The 19,595-nt window shown below is 40.3% G+C and overlaps 1 protein-coding gene and 1 long non-coding RNA gene across 7 annotated transcripts in view; one reads left to right on the plus strand and one right to left on the minus strand.

Moving 5' to 3' along the window:
• The window catches only part of LOC121920123, an 86,375-nt gene extending 67,843 nt beyond the window's left edge, over positions 1–18,532 (plus strand). Inside the window, exons 2-3 of the long non-coding RNA XR_006101659.1 lie at positions 12,747–12,864; positions 17,765–18,532. This is a non-coding gene — a long non-coding RNA (uncharacterized LOC121920123). The remainder of the gene's footprint in view (positions 1–12,746; positions 12,865–17,764) is intronic.
• Positions 1–19,595, minus strand: part of METAP1D (methionyl aminopeptidase type 1D, mitochondrial) — a 102,728-nt gene that overhangs the window by 43,994 nt on the left and 39,139 nt on the right. For 3 of the 6 annotated variants that reach the window (XM_042447203.1, XM_042447202.1, XM_042447199.1), the window contains exons 2-3: positions 7,737–7,906; positions 4,388–4,537 (exon numbers count right to left, since the gene is read on the minus strand). In XM_042447203.1, the coding sequence (XP_042303137.1) occupies positions 4,388–4,537; positions 7,737–7,906 (320 nt within the window). Of the gene's footprint in view, positions 1–4,369; positions 4,538–7,736; positions 7,907–19,595 lie in introns of all 6 variants that reach the window. The other 3 variants (XM_042447205.1, XM_042447204.1, XM_042447200.1) reach the window with 2 other exon arrangements.

Here is a 19,595-nt window from a genome sequence, read left to right on the forward strand (position 1 = left end):
TAAACTGAAAAAACAGTGCATGTATTGATAGTGCTATATAAACAAAGAACAATACCACTCATATATATATATATATATATATATATATATATATATATGTATGTATGTATGTATCCCACCACATTTGCATTCTTTCAAGCAGCCATTTCTCAGAAGCTCAGCCAAAAAATTCTTCTTTCCAGCTTCTCTTCACCATCAACATGATTTCCCTTCGTATATACTAGCACTGCATTTAGATTGCCAGTCCACTTTAATACTTCTATTCATGGCCAGAAACAAGTTGTACAGAAACATATGCAGCCGTGACTACAATGCAGTTAAACTCGCATTAGCATTTCCAATCTAACACTCCAATTTCAGATACCTATCATTTCCAGAAACTTTCATTTTTTCCAGCTCAGATTTTCTAGATTCTATTTTATACTGGAACTCATTATTTCTAGCAAGAATTTTGTGAAAAGGTCCAGGCCATTTTTTAATATAAGTAAAGTGTGGGAAAATATACACTTTAAATATTATCATTACTACTCTTTTTCCCAGAACAGAACCAAGCTGTGAAATGGCGAGGGTTGAAAGTTGAAATTTGGGAGGAAAACCTCCTTCATTGTCAAGAAGTGCCTTTGAGTGTTCCTGGGAAAATTGGTTGTGATTTGAATGAGCTATAAGCCTATGAATATGACACTCTACCACTGGCAGTATGATGGGTATAAACTTCCAGTACCTTTCCTTAGAATGCAACTGTATCAGCTATTCTGCAACATAGCAGATTTAAGAATTAGGTCACATGGAAAATAATGCTTTCCCCCCCCAAACATTCTAGCTGAAGTTTGGGGGATAACAAAGATGTTAGTGAGGCAACTCAGGTACAGTAAAGATGTACAGTGGATTTATGCAATTCAACAAGCCCATTACTATTCCCTCACACTGTAAAGAATTCCACCATTGAGAATGGTGGTCAATGACCTCAGTGCCTTTGGGCAGAGAAGCAAGCTATAAATAACCAAGACAGATAGGCTTTGTTTTCATGGATGCAAAGGGATGTTAACCCGTGACCTAAAGCTAACTGTAGTGTTTTTAACAGTGCTTTGAGACAGGCAGTTCAACAGGTACTGTTTCTACTCAAACATTGCTGCAGATGAACAGAACTTTCTTAGATTTTGACTCAGGGAAACTCCAACTTCTGGCAGTAATTCACTTGGCAGTCTGCAAAGACATCAGCCTCCAGTGTCATATATTAAAAACCAAACAATAACTGAGCCCATCAGTTTCTGAGGTGGCAGTGTGACATTTTAAGATCTTAATAGAAGTCGGTCAGGTCAGGTCATAAATTCATGTCTTGTGTGCTAAACTACCTGTTATGACTGAATGTATTATGATCTCTTTAAAGCTTTTGCATATAGCAGCCACATGGTAGGAGTGATCTGGTTTATGACTATGGCATTTTTAACTCTTTCAATTCATTTCATTTTCCTGATGATACCAATTCACTCCCACCTCCATTCCCTGCTATTATTTGGCAGTGCGCATTTACCAATGGGGCAAGAAGCAACTTTGATGTGAGGGGCAATTTTTACTGAGAAAATGAAGTGCAAGGAAAGGTTAAGCTCCCCTTTTTCCTTCTCTTCTCAGTGCTTATATCAAACTGGCTTGTGTCCCATATGTTTTAGACTACAACTCTTATCTGCCCAGTCAACCACAAATGACGAAGGTATAATCCAGAAAAGGAGATTACCTGTCCCAAGTATCCTGTAGGAAGACATGACTGGCATCCTCTTTCTTTTCTTTCTTATCGCTGGCAAATTTATCTTAATATTATTTTTGGGGGGCAATTCTTTTATGCAGAATTCTCTCTCTTGAAAGTTTTGATTTTGCTTGGTGTTTTCCACCCCACTCTTGGACTTATTATTTATAGTTTCTTTCTTGGTTTCCCCAAATATCCTCAAAATTAAAAACACATATACCATTCTTCTGTTTTACTTTCCTCCCTTCATTATCCTGCCATTTTCCTTTTTCTACCTTCATCCTAATGCTCTCTTTTCTTTTTCAGACATTTCTTCCCCTTGGTTTGACTTCAAATTCAGCATTTCCTTTTTCTCTTCTAATTTGGATTGCCTCCTCCCTGCCAGTTTCCATGGCCCATCCTCACATTTTCACTTTCTATTGTGTCCCACTGACTTCTTCCCTCTTAACCTTAGTTATAATATTTACATTAGTCATCTCTAGTTTTATCTTTCTGAGCTGTTACTCCTGTTATGTGCTCTGTTTATTCACAGTTGTATATCACAGCATCTGAATTTCAAACTTCTGAATCAGTTTTTGCTCCTACATTACTTCTGCTTTTTCTCAACTTTTCTTTCATCCTTGATTAATACTATTAATACCTTGACTTAAGTTACTGTGGCCAGTAACCACTATGTAAGCTTCTTGACTTATTTTTCTACCCAGTTCAGGCTGTCATTCAGATATGCTGTTTTTACTTTGGATTATTAGCAAAATTTACCCTTATCTTTACTGTGATGTCACTAAATTCTTGTTTCATTATTTCACTATGTCTTGTTCTATTACTGCAATATTCCTCCCTGTAGGTTTACTCTTTTGCTTCAGTCCTTAATCCAGTTGCTTGGCATATTCAAGTGCCTATCATTTCAACCATATGACTCCCCCTCTCTCCCTCCCATTTTTGTTCTCTATATTGCTCTCATTTCCCTTTCATCTTCACCGAGAACTTCTTTAGCTTACATTTACATCTCTACATGCTCTTGCTTTTTACTATTTCCCCACTATTCTTTGTTCTCTGCTCCCGTCATCTTGTCACTTTTATTCCCATCCCTTTTTTCTTGATGAAACATTATCAGTAGACCTCTCTTGAATCTGCTGGTAACACTTTCTGCACAAAGGACAATTCCATAAAGTCTGCCCAAATACAGTCCTCTATGCTATTTTTACTAGAATCAAGGAAACTCAGAAACTGATTGATCAGGCTCAGGGATGGCAACTTCTTCCATGTGGCCTCACTTCATCCAAACAGAGGCCACAAAATTAAATTTGTTACAAGTAATCTGCTATTCTTAAAATTTGAATTACAATCTTGGGGCTGGACTAGAAGGATTTTTGGTCACTTGAATACTTACAAACTATGGCTACCTTGCAGTAACATATTCAGAATTAAGTCCCACTGAGTCCAATGGGATTTACTTTCAGGTAAACATACAGTATACAGGATTGCAGGCACTCGTCTGAATCCTGCTGGTATTTTCTATTAAGCTAAACCAAGTGATTAATTGCTGAATGGTAAATCAATATTTATAAAATCCTATTGATTCAGTGAGTCTGTTCTGGTTGGGACTAACAATAAGATTCAGCCTAACTCTATTATCATCCCACTTCAGTAATATGTAGCAGCCATTCATGTGATCAAAATCCCCTCTGCTATTTTTAGAGATTTGTTTTTTTTTAAATCCTCCATTATCTAAAAATATTTGTAAAAATGTTCTTTATAACTGCTTTTCCCTTACTAAAAAGGAGATAAGCAACATAAAATATTCTGAAGAGACACCGCAGAAGAGCAAGTGTTTCTGACATTATGCTGTGGTATGCATTACAAATAGTTTTGAAGCTCATAATATGCCTATTTTGGGGGAAAGGCAAAGCAGACCAATAAAATCACTAGAGAAAGAGTGAACAGCCTAGTCCAATTTACATAAACGCACAGCTGAAAATTAGCAAGTGTGAACAAAGAAGATTTGCTTTGTGACTAAACAATAGAATCTCATGTCCCTTAGGATAAACATACGCAATATGGCATACTGAAATATACACTGCAAATGATACTAAATTCTGATTAAATATTATTAGGGCTATGTATGCTGCTACAAGCGCTTTACAAAGCTTCAGGTATTTGATCTATTGGTTATAAAGTTGAACCAGACATGAGATAAGTGGTTTATGAAACCAAGCTTCTACTTCCCATTTTTTCAGCTATACAGAAAACAGCATTTCTTTTTTCTCAATACAGATAGCAATCTTCCTCTACTTTTCTGGTCTTTCCACAATTCGTTTGTGTGTGTTTGTGTGTGGGGGGGGGGGACAAACACTTTCCATGTACAACTGTATTAAAGCAATCATATGACTCATATCAAAGGCATACTTGTTTAGTTAGCTTGATTTATTTTAAAACCTGAATTAAGGGTTCTTTTCTGAGGGAGGGGGAGAGAGGAACAGTGTATGGATAGCCAAATCAAAAATGTAAAAGCGAGAAAGTATCCTTTAGTAACTGTAGAGATGCAAAATCCAATTTAAGACAAAACTGAAAACAAAATCCACTCAAAATAAAACAAAAAGATAAGAGCTGTCCATGCTCTTTACAGACCTCCATGTCACTGTTTACCTTTAAACTCTTCCCAGCTAGAAGCAGGACTTGACGGGCCAGCTGACAAGCCTGACGAAGCCCTTGAATCTGATCTTCGTTCTTAATTTCTATGCAGTCTCCCCAGTCTGGTACAATGCCTGTCGTCACATAGTCTGGCTTCTTTATATGCTTGGAGAAAAAGGAATGAAAGTGAAGATCAGAAAACAGAGCATGACAATGGGATCATTTTCTCAGATAGAGCCTCCTGCTTCATGGCAGCTTGCCCTTTCAGTCGTCTTAGCGACCTTCCTAAGCCATCAGGGCAAACCCTCAAGGCTGCCTCAGTATTTCTCCCACTGCCCTTTTGAACTTAACATTGCCTGTTACCAACAACTCTGATAGTCTGTTAACCTTACAGCACTGAAATTCAAGATACCACAGCAGTTTTTCTACTCTGCGGCTTAAAGCCTCCTCAAAATCAATGTTCATTTCTGTTTTGCTTCCTCATTTTTTTTCCCAAAGCAAAAACTTTGGACAAAACCTAGTTAAATTAGCTGGATTCTTGATGGGCATACAGCTCAAGAGACATCTTTAATTCCACAGAAATGGATAGGAATTGAGCCTGAATGAGAAAGAGCTGTAGCTCCAAATTTAAGTTTCTGTTGTTGTATACCTTCAAGTTCTTTCAGACCTATGGTGACCCTAAGACACATCTATCACAGGGTTTTCCTGGCAAGATCTGTTCAGAGGGAGGCTGCCTTTGCCATCCTCTGAAGCTGAGAGAGTGTAACTTAGTGGATTTCTATGAGTGAGCAGAGATTTGAACCCTGGTCTTCAGAGTAATAGTTAAACATTCAAACCAATATACTATGGTTTTATATTCCTCATTAATACACACACACCCTCTCTCTCTCTCTTTCTGGTTATTCACACAGAAATGTAAATTACAATTAGACCCTAGAAGGCAAAAATGATAGGTGCGATTTTGTTAGGCTTCACCCTTGCCTGGATCACACCGAAGTGTTCCAGCTACACAAAGCCCAGAGGGCTTTAGCCCTCTTACCTTTTGTGAAGCTGCCACCCTATTTGACCGTGTTGACAAAGCTTGATGTAAAGGAAGCCAGGTATAATTGTGGATTTTATACCCTTCCCCTCACAATGTGAATGCTGGTTACACCAACTGTTCCAGAAAGCTGTTACCCCTCTGAATTTAGGCTGATTAGTGGGAAAGGGCACTATCTAAGGCACAAGCATCTGTACATTTACTATCCAAACTACTGCCTGATGGATAGGGCATATCTCTCTTTGTGGACACATGGCAACACAGAGACCTTGGATTTTTTTCCAACAGAAGCTGGGCTGCCTAATTTCAGACCAGGAGCAGGTTTTATCTCAGTCATATTTTCCATTCATCATACTGTCACCTTTCTTTTGCCTTCCTTTACCTCATTCCCACTATGTTTTAAACTGGTTTGCAAATCATTTTGAAGCAGTTTAAATGACTCTGGTTCGCACTTGAACCGAATCAGCAATTCAGAGATGGGGGCCATGCACTAGACTCATTTAACCCGCGTCTTTTTGACGCTGATTTTTCCCACATCACTCACATGGTTTTCTTGACAAGTTTCTTCAGAGGTGGTATCCACTGAGGCTGAGACAGTGGGATTTGCCCAAGGTCACCCAGTGGGATTCACGGCTCAGTGAGGGTTCAAACCCTGCTCTAGAGTCATAGTCCAATGCTCAAATCACTACACCACACTTATTCTCTTCCTGAACTATGTGGCAATCTGGATGTGTTTGTTTACCAGCAAGATGTTGGTCTTTTCTCTGGACTGAGAGTAAGGTCTGCTTCTCACTTGTTACTGGATTGTGCCTCTTTAAATTATAAGTGGAGACTCATGTGACTGGTTTCTCTTCTATACCACCACCCATAAAAATAAAAATCTGTTTACATCAGCTGTGGGCAAAGTGTGGGCCATGGGCTGCATGCAGCACCCATGGCCCTTTTTATGGCATGCAGGGCCCCCATAGGGCTTTTCTCTGCTCTTCCAAATGTCCCAAAAGAGGGGCATCTTCACCCTCAGGGCCATTAAAAAAAACAAAAAAACCAGAAGTGACTTATAGTTAAAAAAAGGCCTCTCCTGGGCCTAAAATGGCCCATGGGGGCCTAAAAATATGGCAAAATGCCCCATGTTCCTAGAGGGTGTTGAGGGACATTTGGAGGTATGTGTGGTGGGGCTACAGCCTCCCAAGGTCTCCGGAGGTGGGGGGTAATACAGCCATCTAGCCTTCCATGATTACTCACTCTTACTTTACACTGAAAACTAGCATGCCAGAGGAAATTTTAGCTTTAAACTCCTCTATTTTACAAGTAATTTAAGGATTTGAGGACAGTGAAGAAGCAAATAAGGACATCTTCATTTTTTTTTTTAAAAAAAGCGAACTGATTAGTCATTGAAAACAATTCAAAAATAGGTAATCAGAGAACTTGGGCTCCACAATCTATATAGCCAGTTCCCAATTTAATATATTATTTTAGTTTTAACTCTAGGCTCTAAAGCAAACACCCTGTAATGATACAACTGCTAGCTTTTACATTTGAAAATATTTCAAGACATGTAGGTTGGGTTTCACTTCACCTTGGACCACCTCAATTAAGCTCCACCCTGCCTAGGCCCAGAAGAAGATTAAAGGCCCTCCCTCTATCATTCTTTTCCTTATGCTCAGCTGTTGGAAAGTCTGGTGAATCAAAGCTACTAAATAACTGAATTTGTACTTTCCATAAACTCAGAAATAAATGTCAACATCAAAATACATACTTTCTAAGCTACTATTTGAATTCAGAATTAAAAAGTGAGCTATGGTGTTTGTTATTTCATTTAGCTAGCATTAAACAGTTACAGTAAAGTTTATTTGATAAAGTTTATAGTCACACAACCAGCTAACATTTTAAAAATAATTTCATTTTAGTTGGAAATAAATTAACCAAGTCAGAGCTGGACAGAAACACACCATGTACAAAATATGTAATGAAAGTATCATGGCCTTTCTTCAGGTGTGATCAACTGATTTGATTTATAACCAACTGTGCAATATAATTTTACATATATATTGTAAAAACAACAAGAGAATACTTTCCCATCACAATTTGTTCATGGTAGCTGAAGGAGCATCAGATTTAAACTGGGTGAAAAATTTATTTGTTGTTCTTTTTAGCAAAACAGGTAGTAGAAAACTTAGTGCAATAGTGCTGCAGTATCAAATCCCAGTCCTAGTAACAAAACCATGATTCAAACTCTCAGCTTTCAGGGATGAATGCACTTGATCACTCATGCAGTCAACCTTTATATTGACTGGTGAAAAGATCAGATAATAGAAATTACAGTACCTCAGGAACTGGATGAGCTGGAGAAACTATAGCTGGCCAGACTACGCTATAAGCAGTATTTCTTTGTCTATAGAAAAAGAGATATCTTCTTTGATGAACGCTTGGGTGCTTTTGTAAGTAGATATGATCAACTGATGAAAAGAAGAGTCGCTGATGGCCAGTCACACAACCTGTGGATGGAGATATATAGATATGGGTGGGTATATCTAAATATGATGTCTGCATTAAAGGGTTACATTAAGTAACTTTTTGTTACCACATTACTGAGTTACAACAATGTTTAAAATATGAGCAAAAACTAAGCCCTTTAGAAAGTTCTACTTTGCTGCATTAGTACTGTGTGAAGTTACACTGAGATTTTCTAGTAACCTCAACAGATGGCTATCCAAACAGTTTTAGCAAATCCACTCACAGAACAGAGGATCAGGAATTACAACCAGTACTGTCTTACAATGCTCTAATGCAAAATCAGAAGAAACAGAAGTACATAATTTGTCACTATTCAGTATGCCATATCTAACAGGCTCAAAGAATCCAGCTTTTTCATTATGTTACAAAGGGTGAATAAAAGTTCTCCAGTGCTGCCCACCAAACCTTTCTGGAATTAAAATGTGCTCTTACCTAAAAGTGGAAACTAAATATCTCCTGATGAAGGAGGAGATGTGCAATTCTTTATCCCTTCCTTCACTTACCCAGATCAACCAAAGCAAATGCACGGAAGTACTGTATGTTTCCCTATGATTGTGCTAAACAAGGAGCCTTGTCTGGGAGTTTCTTTTCCTAAGTAGTACTGTACAGTATTGCAAGGAGGTGGGAGAGCAACTAAGAAATTGGACAAAGTTTAGTAAAAGAGTACTAAGAAAGGAAGGAATTAATCATACTGCTAAGATAACAGACAATACTGAATAGAGCAGCCATAATATGAATATGCTGGAGTAATAAAAGGGATCAACTCTTCAAAACTCAGAAAGGAAAATGAAAATAAATAAAGTAGACATGTGGATAGTCTTTTATTTCATTAAGTAGGCTTTGCTACCAATTAACCATTAGGCCAAGCAGCCCATATTGTCAATATTTAATGCAGTGATCCTTAGCACATTCGCATGGGAGTTTGGGCAAGTCGCACTCTCAGTCTCAAAGGAAGGTGAAGGCAAGCTCCCTCTGAACCACTCTTGCCAAACCTTGTGAGAGGTTCACCTTAGGATCACCATAAGTCAGAAATGATTTGAAGGCACAACCACTACCACCACCACAACAGAGCTCACTGAAGTAAATGAAATTTAATTCTGAGTAAATATACTTAAGCTTAAACTGCACATCTTTGGCTCAAGATACTTGGTTTGGAACTATTCCAATTAATTTTCACTGAATAGTTTGTCTGCTCAAACCTCAAGACCTCAAATACAAAATTTCCCACGTTATAAGAACCACTAGCTCTCGGAAACAAATTCTGTGATACAAATAACCTTGTGTTATCTCCATGTTTGTTGAGAAGTTTATCTTACTTATAGCTATCTGTCCAGTTCAGAGATTCACTTCGAACATTTTTAAATTTTTAGTTTTTGAAAATGTGGAGGAGGGGGGCTTGGTTTTGTTTGTTTCCTTCAGGGATACCAGGGTTTTTTTTTTTGTTTTTTTTGGCTACACCTGTTTTCTTCCTACAAAATACACTTTATGTAACTATGGCAGAGACATTTTCTCCTCTACATTTATAAAATATTTGGCTTCTTTTGTGCTCTCTCCCTCCCCCCTGCAATGCCCAGTATTCCACAAGATGTATGAAATGCAGAAGCCTGGCTTCACCCATTTATTTTAATTAGAACAGTGGGACCACTCCTTTCAGGAGCCCAAAAAGTACAGAACAAAAGGACAGACTGAATAGGAACTGCCATTTTAAGAATTTCTGCAGAGCTCATAATGTCCTTCCCAGATTTTGACAAGTGGCAAGTAAGCGAAAATTGCTTAGATTTGTATAGCACCTCAAGGGAAAGCAGAGGCCCAACATATTACCAGCAACTTTCTTCTCTCTATTATCCCACAAGTATAGTATATGGACTAATGGGGCAGGAAGGGAGCATGAGAGCTTAAATCCAGCTTTCACAGGCAAGCCTGAAATATACAGAGGACACACTCTAATAATGAAAGAAAAGAGTGCTGCTTTTTATGTTATTTCGATAGATTTTAGGATGACTTCATGTCTATAAAAACATCTTATTATAGGGAAGCATATGAGTAATGGATGGAAGTGTCAAGAGAGCCCAACAGCCTCATGATAAAGAAGATAGTAGTATAGATAGTAGTATAAGGTAGTATATATAGGAAAAATCTATCAGATATATACAACCTAGCAACCATGGAAGAGACTCATATCAGCCCATGCCTTAAAAAAAACAACCAGTCTGAAATGCAGCCCTGAAAGAAGCAAAGCTTACCACACTCAGTTATTTAGGCCCAGGGTGCTTTCATATACAGGACTTCTAAGAGATGCCAAACAAAAGGCATGGGCATCCATACCAACTTTTCCCTTGTAATGGATTTCTCCTTCTGGTATGAAGTAAAGACACAACAAGCATCAGGGAAATGTAGATGGGAGGCAAAGGAAAGAGACTGTTGTCTCAACTTCAAACCTATAGAACTCCATGTCTAAGGTAGAAGGATAACAGAACAAAAGGTTTTGACAGAAGTGTTCATGAGGACCTCAAATCCAGAGAAACATGAGCATCACAGAAGGGCTGCATTCCTCCTGTTGCTCTTGCCTGAATGTATTTATGATTATAATAATTTCTGATAGCACTGTTTTGCAGGGTATAGTATCCTTTATACTCTACTTCTTTGTTTTCACACACACACACAAAAAAAATGAGATTGGCAAGGGATAGACTTCCCCCAATGCCTCCTGGTGAGATCTGAAGCCATTAGTGTAGACCACTGCCCACTATGCTTCCCCAATACACACATACTGCTGATATCTCAACATCTGTCCAACCTTTAAAAAAATTACTATCCCTATTATTATTACTGACTTTCCAAAACTTCAGTGTTCCAAGCATAACATGCAGATGTTTTTAACCTCTCTGTATATTGTGTGCCTTCAAGTCATTTTCGATTTACGGCAACCCTAAGGTGAATCTATCATGGGATTTTCTTGGCAAGATTTGTTCAGAAGAAATTTATCATTGCCTTCCCCTAAGGTTGAGAGCATGTGACTTGCCCAAGGTCATACAGTGGGTTTCATGGCCAAGCAAGAATTGAACTCTCGCCTCCCTAAACTTCTCTCTCATTGTCAAGAGATACTAACATATCCCTTATCTCAGTCTTAGACAGTTAAGTCTTCAGTTCAGCTTTGCTTTGCTTTCATCATTCAAGCCATTATTCAAGATTAGAGACCATTATCTGTCTCTAAGGAGACAGAAGAAAGAGAGCTTTGGGGGGGGGGATCAGCATGATTGTTTGGTTGTACTAGTTTATAGGCTTGTGTAGGTGTTTTTCTTTGCTTTGTGCCATGTGCTCTCTTTGAGCACATGGTCTAAGTGGGCTGGGCTTCATCTGCTGAGTCTCTGACTTGGGGGGGGGGGGGGGTTAGCAGCCACTAGCTCTAAATAGCTGCTGTCTATGGCACGGTAAAGATTGGCGAAATGCGCTGTGCTGGGTTAGGGACCGCACACAAACTGCATGGTCCCTGACCCTAGTATGTGCTGGCGACACAATAATGGCAGCGTCCCATTTACACAGACGCCATCGTTTTGATGTAATGGACACATAGCGTCTGCATGTTGTGGCGTGTCCATTACGTCACGAGTGCGCCATTGACAGCGGTTTTTCCGGGTTCTTTTTACTCCGGAGGGAAGCCACACAGTTTGGCCGCTGCAGCTTCCCTCCGGAGGGGAATAGGCTGCTGGCAGGCTGCCCCTTTGGGCCGGTCTGTACCGCGCTTATGTCTCTGGAGTTTAACAAACAGGAAGAGTAAAATAAGTATTTTTAAATGGACATTTATGGAGGAATTTGAGGGAAAAGCCCTCAAATGTACAGGATGATGAACATGAATGGTGACAGAGTTATTGAAGTGACATGAAACATCTATGTCATGGTTATTTTTCTGCCAGAGGACCTGCAAAGGCTATAGCTGCAGCAAACACAAACAGGATGGCCAGTTGTAAGAGAAGGTGCAGTTTGAGGTCTGTGTATCTACATTTTGACTTCTCAGGGAGGATGAAATTTTCCTTGGAAAACTTCCCTAATACAGAAGACCTAATACCCTAATACAGGTGGCTGATACTTGGAAGAATGCAACATACAGAAGCAGAACTATCAAGGGCCATGATGCAAGTTTGGAACTACACAATCAATTCCAAACTGCCCCCTTAATCAGTGCGGCACAAGAATAGAGACATCAGCCTCATTCCTCAGAAGTCATGGAGGTGACTTTGAAGAGTTTTATGGCTGGAAGGGCTTCTGCCTGTTCTCAGAAGAAGAAAAGACATGTGGCCATAGTAGGTGATTCTTTGTGGAGAAGAAGAGTGGTGTGCAGGCCTAATAAGATATCTTGAAAGGTGTGCGGTCTCCTGGGGGCAAAGATCCATGTTGTCATAGAGAAACTGATAAAGACTCATGAAGCCCACCAACAACTACTAATCCAGACTGGATCAAATTGTATTGCAAGATACAGTGGACTCTTGTTATCCGCTGGGGTTTGGTTCCAGGCCCCCCACCTCCACCCCCCGTGGATAACAAACTCCATGGATGCTCAAGTCTCACTAAATGCAATGGCACAGCAAAATGGTGTCCTTTATATAAAATGGCAAAATCAAGGTTTGCTATTTGGAATTTCCACTTTTTTAAAAAATATATATTTTCAAGTTGTGGATGCTTGAATCTGTGGATAAAAAAAAATCCATGGATAAGGAGGGTTGACTGTACAGCCTTCAGTATATTGCAAGAGAATATGAGGCTTGTGGGGAAGCTAAAGTACTTTGGGGCAGGTTGTTATTTTATTGCTCTTTCCTGTTGAAGGATGTAGGCCGGAAAGAGGAAGAATACTAGAAGTGAACAATTGGCTTCTTGGACCATGGTCTGCACTTTCATGAAGAAGGACTTCTTGCAAGAGATGTGTTACACCTTACAGCAGTTGGTAAGAATATATTTGCTGTGAGTCTTGAAAACTTGATCAGGAGATATTTAAACTGAGTCACATAAGGAAGGGAGACATTATTCCAGAGGGCAGAGAAACAATCAGTATTGGGGACAATAACATCAATGATATGGGGGAAATAGGGTCAATAGTACAAGAACCCAAGAGTAGGGAGACCCCACCCCTCCAAATAAGGAATCAACGGAGAGAATGAGTCACAGTCCTAGGGGCAAAACAGACTGCCCCTTTGCGCCGCCATCCAGGTAGCTTCAGAGTGCTGTGTTTTGATGCCACATGCTCTGAGGCCGCTCAGAAGCCAGCTTCACACCTACTAGCTGCACACACCACTAGAGCACCTGAAAGCCAGCTTCCACTCGTGGTGGGGCAGAAAAGTGTATGTTTTGCCAGCGCAAAAAGAAGCAGGTGTTTGCCGCTTCTTTTAGAGCTGGCAAAAGGGCGGATCAGGGTCATGGCGTCCTCCAGATGTTGCAGTTCCCATTAGTACCAGCCAATATACTTAATGGTGAGGATGGAATGCTGAAAGTTGCAGCCTCATAAGTGCTGGAAGGCCACAACTTGCTCATCCTATCTAAACAAAAGCACTCTTGAAAAAAAACTTATGCAGGTCAATAGAATCCAAGACCACAGTTTTATGTCTGCTGCATTGTTGAGTATCATGGGGCTGATTTTTGTTTAAACACACATGGAACAGCACAGTTGTGAATTTGGCTGCACTGATTCATTCATCATGGAAATATACTTCAGAGTAGCCAAAGAAAGAACTTGCATTCAGTGCACTGACTATACTGTTTAAGGAGGATCAGAAAAAGGAAAGAACCATAATTATCAGTTATATCACAGGAGACTAAATGGGCCAGTACTGTCAAAAATTAGAGAACTTCAGCAGAATCAAAAACCCTGTTCAAATGTACATAAACACTTGGAATAATTATATTTACTTGTTGTAACTTCAAGAATCCTTATGTATTTGGCAGAGGATTTTGGAAGTTGTAGTCCAAAGGGAAAATTCCCTACCCCAAGCTCTGATCTTGTTTTTTTTCACACAACTGGTTAAATTGGAAAGAAAGGTTGGCCAAGCAACCTACAATGTGTATGTAATGTGTATGTAAAGACCTTTTCAACTGTCCTGGCTCAGTGGGAATCCTCGGAATCCCACTACAATCCTGGGAATTGTAGTTTATTGTGGCACCAGAGCTCTTTCATAGAGAAGGCAAAATGTCTCACAAAACTACAGTTCGCAGAGTACCCTAGCATTGAGCCAGAGCAGTTAAAGTGGTCTCAAAGCCGTTTTGAACCTAAGTACTAGGTACCCAAGCTGGAACAAAAGGGAATTAACCTCTGTTCATGGCAAGACTTTTGGTAATAATAACCAAATTCAATATTTAGACTTTTGTTATGTTTTTCACCGTTTTGCCTGCCCTTAAAAGGATTTACTCTGAAAAATGAGTAATAAAATAATGGGATAACACAGATAACAATTATTCCAGTAATGGTTCCTTCTATGCCAAAATAGAAATATATTTTATGAGAACATGTCCCACACTGCCCAGTGGAATGAGATGGTAGAATGCTGGACTGTGCTCAGAATTTCAAGGACTGATGCAAAGTTGGGCAGGGAGGGGGAACTTAGACAAGGTGGGAAAAGCTGGCAATGTTTCCTGTCGCAAAGCAGCAAGGTATCAACAGTGCTGTTCTAAGCACAAGATAGGAGTGCTGCATGAGGAGGGCTTGTGAGATTCTGGGAGCTGCAGTTGAAAAAAGTAACTTTTCAAGCATCTGCTGATGCTCCATCCTATCAAGCCCTCAGCTCCCTCTTGCGACTGTTGTATGTTGTAACAAGAGTTTGCCCTCTTCCCCTTCTTTGAATGGAAAGTGGAGACGGCTTGTAGCCTGAGCTCATTTGTCTTTTGCAGGATGCTGCAGCAGCTGTTGTGTGGCACAAAACAGAAACCTGCGCTGCAATAGTTAGAATCCACACTTGGAATATGGCAGCCCAGTCTTACAGCAAATGGGTAAAATAAATGTGCGTGAAATAACACCTTAATTAATTCCCCCTCCCCAGCAAACATAAAATATGGCCAAAGAAAACAATTAAAAAGACGGTACAAAGGAAATCAAGAAGTAGTGAGTTTTTAGCATAACGGAACACCTAATCTGAAACATTATCATGTTTTCTTAACATATATTCTTAATGTTCCCTTTTTAAAAATCTCCAAATACTCTCTGTTTCCAGCCTAACATTTACAGCCAGTTTGATACACTAACATCATCAATCACCAGAGACAAGGAACCACTGGCTGTGCTCCCCAGATCAGTTCACACAAACCATACCCCCCCCACACACACACATTTACACACATCTAAGACAGTGTCAAATTCTGTTTACTTCTGTTTATTCTACTGTTGACAGCTCCTCATGCAATAAACCATTTAGTGTCCTAAATGTACCTTTCAAGCAGGATGAAATACTGGTTTAGAAATTGAATGGTGTATGATACATACTTCTTTCTCTACTAATTTCTCAACAAAACTGACTGCTACTGTGGGACAGTTTCAGTTTTAAAACACTGCCATAGAGTAATGGATGTAAGCTTAATGGAGTGGAAGAAATCTAGCATTCTCTAAGATAGACACTCTCCTTAACATTGACCATTTTCCTTAGAGATAATAAATCCATGGTGGAAATTTTTATGACTAAATCACACCTTTACAATGCTATGTAATAAGAATTATCAACATTCAAAATAAATAAAAATAATAATTCCACCACCAGGTGGTGGTTGCTGTTTGAAGATAATGATTTACAACCAGAATGAATCAAAGTGTAATGTGTGCATGGATTTTATAAGTGGTGGAGCCTATCAATATATCTTTCCATCTTATTGGCTAGCATTTAGTTAGGGTTTTCCCGTCTTTATTTTCTCACCTCCACCCAATTTTTGCTAAAAACAGCTGTTGATTTTCTTTCATCTGAGTCAGCTAAGGGGGCTGAATGATGATGGGGTGAGAAGACTATTTTAATTTTATAGCAGGCAGCATGCCCCCACATTTATTAGCCTCCTTATTGCAGGTCTATTTTAATTGTTATCTGTTCAAGCATGCTACACTATATAATGAAATACTCCCATTTCACTCACTGAATAGTAAGGATTTTTATGTGTACATCCATAATGACCCTTAATTAAGCTGATTTTAGTAATTCAAATATGACTTTTCTTCCGGTCAACAAGATCCATTTCCCCCTCCCCGCCCCAATGAGAAAGGTTGGCAATGATTCCGTTTAAAGTGTTTCTTATTTAATAGTAGCAAGAATAATTGTGCTACATTTTAGAAAGCTGTAACATAGTCCATCCATAACAGAATTAAAAGTCCACATTATTTTCAATACACATTAGTGCAAGTGCTCTCATGTTTCATCAAGCTATTAAATCATGTTTAGTTAACCTTTAAATCAAGCTGCTGAAAATTTGCCACAGCAGAATTCACAGTGTAAATAAAGGCAACAACTAATTAAATAATATGTATTTTATATACCTACAGAGAGAAAGAGAGAGCGGGTGAGTGAGAGAGGGAGAAGGATTTGAATATTATGAAACACTAATTGCATTTGTAATACAAGTTAAAAATACCAATTATATACAAAATACCAAACTGTTTATAATAAAAGATTGAATTAATATCTGGTACAAAGGCCCATTAAGCTATCATATGTAAGCAACTGATTGCTGGGTGAACAGCATTTTGCTTAATCAAGCATAAATGATTAGCTATTTCCAAGATTATTGGGCTGACTTATAGCAAATATTGTCCAATTGTATTTGTTCTGATTTCAAAATTGTTTAGTAATTAAGAAAAATTGGTAGTTTTTGAACTCCTATTTTAGTATTTTATTTATTTAGCACATTTGAGACTGGACAAAAATAAACAGATAGTCATGTTCCTCTGCCTCCTATTTTTAAATTTCAGAATGTTGTTCCTCCATGAATTGAGAGGAGAATTGACAGTACATACATATACATTAATTAATTTGAGTTTGATGGGGGGGGGGAGAGAATGTGAACTCTGTCAAATCAAACCAGATTTTATCCTTAATTTCAGACTTTTCAAAACATTTCAGTGGTTCATACGGTCCAAAATGAGACAGCAAATGTTACAAACAGAAGATAACACATAGCACAGATTTTTATGAAGGAAATCCCAAAGCATGTAGTGACACACTGATGTTTCCAAGCCTATATAGTATGGGGCAGAGCCAGAGAGAGACAAGATGCACATGTCCTAGAAAACTTCACGATTATAAGATTAAAGGCTCTTTGCAAGTCTGTGTAGCTAGTACAAGAGAAGATGGGCTCACATTTCACATGTAATAACCTGTGCACTGGCAAAAGAAAAGAACAACCAAGGAGTGCCTCAGGCAGAAGCTTAAACTGATTGGGCACAAAAGGAAGACTAGCGCTCTTGAAATTAAACAAAAGCAAATTCACCCTGTTGACAGATGTTGGTTACATCAAAGCAACCACACAACTTTTCCTTCTCCTTAGCAGCTAGCTAATGCCACCTCATTATTTGTCACCCAGAGGCTAACATACGTATCTTTAATCAATGTTTTTTCATATGATCTTTTTTTGAAAATTCAGTATAAATGTTGTAGAAGAAAAACCTTTAGTAAGTAGTTTATTCAAACAACAAGGTAGCCACATGGTCATGTCTCCATACCCATGCGCTGGTCACACCATCTTCAATCTTTTTCTTCCAGGGGTTAACTGCTCTGGCAGCCAATAAAACATGTTGAGAGCCATGCAATTACTGATATAGTCAAAGGCCAGGCTCTATTTTGAAATCTATTTGCACAGACAAGGTCTTCCAATTTAACTTACAGGAAACAAGTTGGTAAAGTGAGTCTCCGTCTCTCCAGATGGTTTCCGCACTTCTTCTCCATGGCTGGAAATCATGGCTATGGGATCCTCAGAAGAAAGGTTTAGCCTCAAGGAAGGTAATTGTCATGTGTTCCTTCCCTTTTCACCCTGCTCCCAAAACTCCACAAATACTACTCTCTAAAAGCCCTACTGTCCCTTAATCAACAGGCAGGAACTGCCCCTTCATTCTGTTTGCTTCTTTTGTGTATCTATATTAAGCCATCAAAAGAAATAACCTCCTAGCAAATCTTAGCCTTTCATGCCTTCACAGACTTCTGCCTTCTTTGGATTATGAACAAACTTGCATGTATACAAGGAGATTCCTTAAACTGAAGGCTTTTGAGATCTGCAGTGCTAGATGATGGGCAAAATACAGTCAGTGGGCTTCCCCTCTCTCCCTTCCATCACATCATTGCTGTTCACAACTCCCTCTGTAACTTTGATCTGTCGTCCGGACTCAGTGCCCAGTCCACACAACAGCCCAGAGGAAAAATGCAAGGCAAGTGACAGATGTGTCCTCATTTCCTCAGTGTTTTCACTTTTCACTAATTTGGAGAGCCAAAGACACTACCAACAACAATAGTAGCTCTAAGGATTTCCTCTGGGAGTCAAGAACAGACCTCCTGAAAAGGTGTGGGCTTTGGCAAGTATGTAACCATGATGCCCATCCCTGGCTATCACATACACACAATAAAATAATAGACTAGAGCAAACGTTAATGTTACAAATTCTATGTGGAACTGCATCTGTGACATCCTCAACTGTAGAAGATGGTATGTAAATGTTAAACATTGATGAGCCACAATGGACAGCAGCTTGCACTTAGACCTGGAGTGAAGTCTCATATTTGTTATAAGTCACTGTACAGAGCAGGGGTCGGCAACCTCCGGCCCGCGGGCCGGATCTGGCCCCCGGAGGCCTTCCTTGTGGCCCCTGGGGGCGGTTGCTGCCACCGCCGCCGGGCGAAAAAATGGTGGCGCCCAGAGGCGAAGGCCGCGCGAGACTTCGGCCTCCAGGAGGCCCAATGCGGCCGCCAGAGCCCTCGAATAGGGCTCCGACGGCTGCATTGGGCCTCTGGAAGGCCCGCTGAAGCCGTCGGAGCCCTATTCAAGGGCCCCGGCGATGGCATTGGGCCCCATTGCTGGCGCCCTCCAACAGGGCTCTGGCGGCGGCAGCGGGCCTCAGGAAGGCCCGCTGCCACCGTCGGAGCCCTATTCGAGGGCCCCGGCGGCAGCAGCGGGCCTCCAGGAGGCCCGGTGCCGTCGCTGGGGTCCTCAAAGAGGCTTTTTTGCCGGCCTCTGACAGGGCCTGGCGCCCCGTGAGGGGCCTGCAAAGATGGGGAGGTCTGGCCCTGGGAGGGTGAAAACTCCAACCCTGGCATGTGGCCCCGCCCCGGAGGGTGGAAGCTCCACCCCCGGCATGTGGCCCCGCCCCCGGAGGGTGGAAGCTCCACCCCCGGCTTCGGCCCCCCAGTCGCCTGAGGGACAGCAACCCGGCCCCCGGCCCAAAAAGGTTGCCTACCCCTGGTATAGAGAATTACACCAGTCAACATCGTTAGCAGCCAAATCCTGTATTGATTGGGGGGAAATTGCGGGGGGGGGGGAGGCTTATTTAACTGGCTGAAATAAGAGCCTCTGACAAGTCCAAGATTCCAATCAGGTTCCTTTGGCTGCTCTAGGTAAATTAATACCATGTTCCATTAGCTACTCTAGGGCCCCATTCCCACTGGGCTAAAAATCAAATCAAGAATCGGATTATAGGAACATTGTTCCCATTTGAACTTGCGTTCAATCC

The sequence above is a fragment of the Sceloporus undulatus genome, chromosome 1, assembly GCF_019175285.1.
Source record: "Sceloporus undulatus isolate JIND9_A2432 ecotype Alabama chromosome 1, SceUnd_v1.1, whole genome shotgun sequence".
NCBI lineage: Eukaryota > Metazoa > Chordata > Lepidosauria > Squamata > Phrynosomatidae > Sceloporus > Sceloporus undulatus.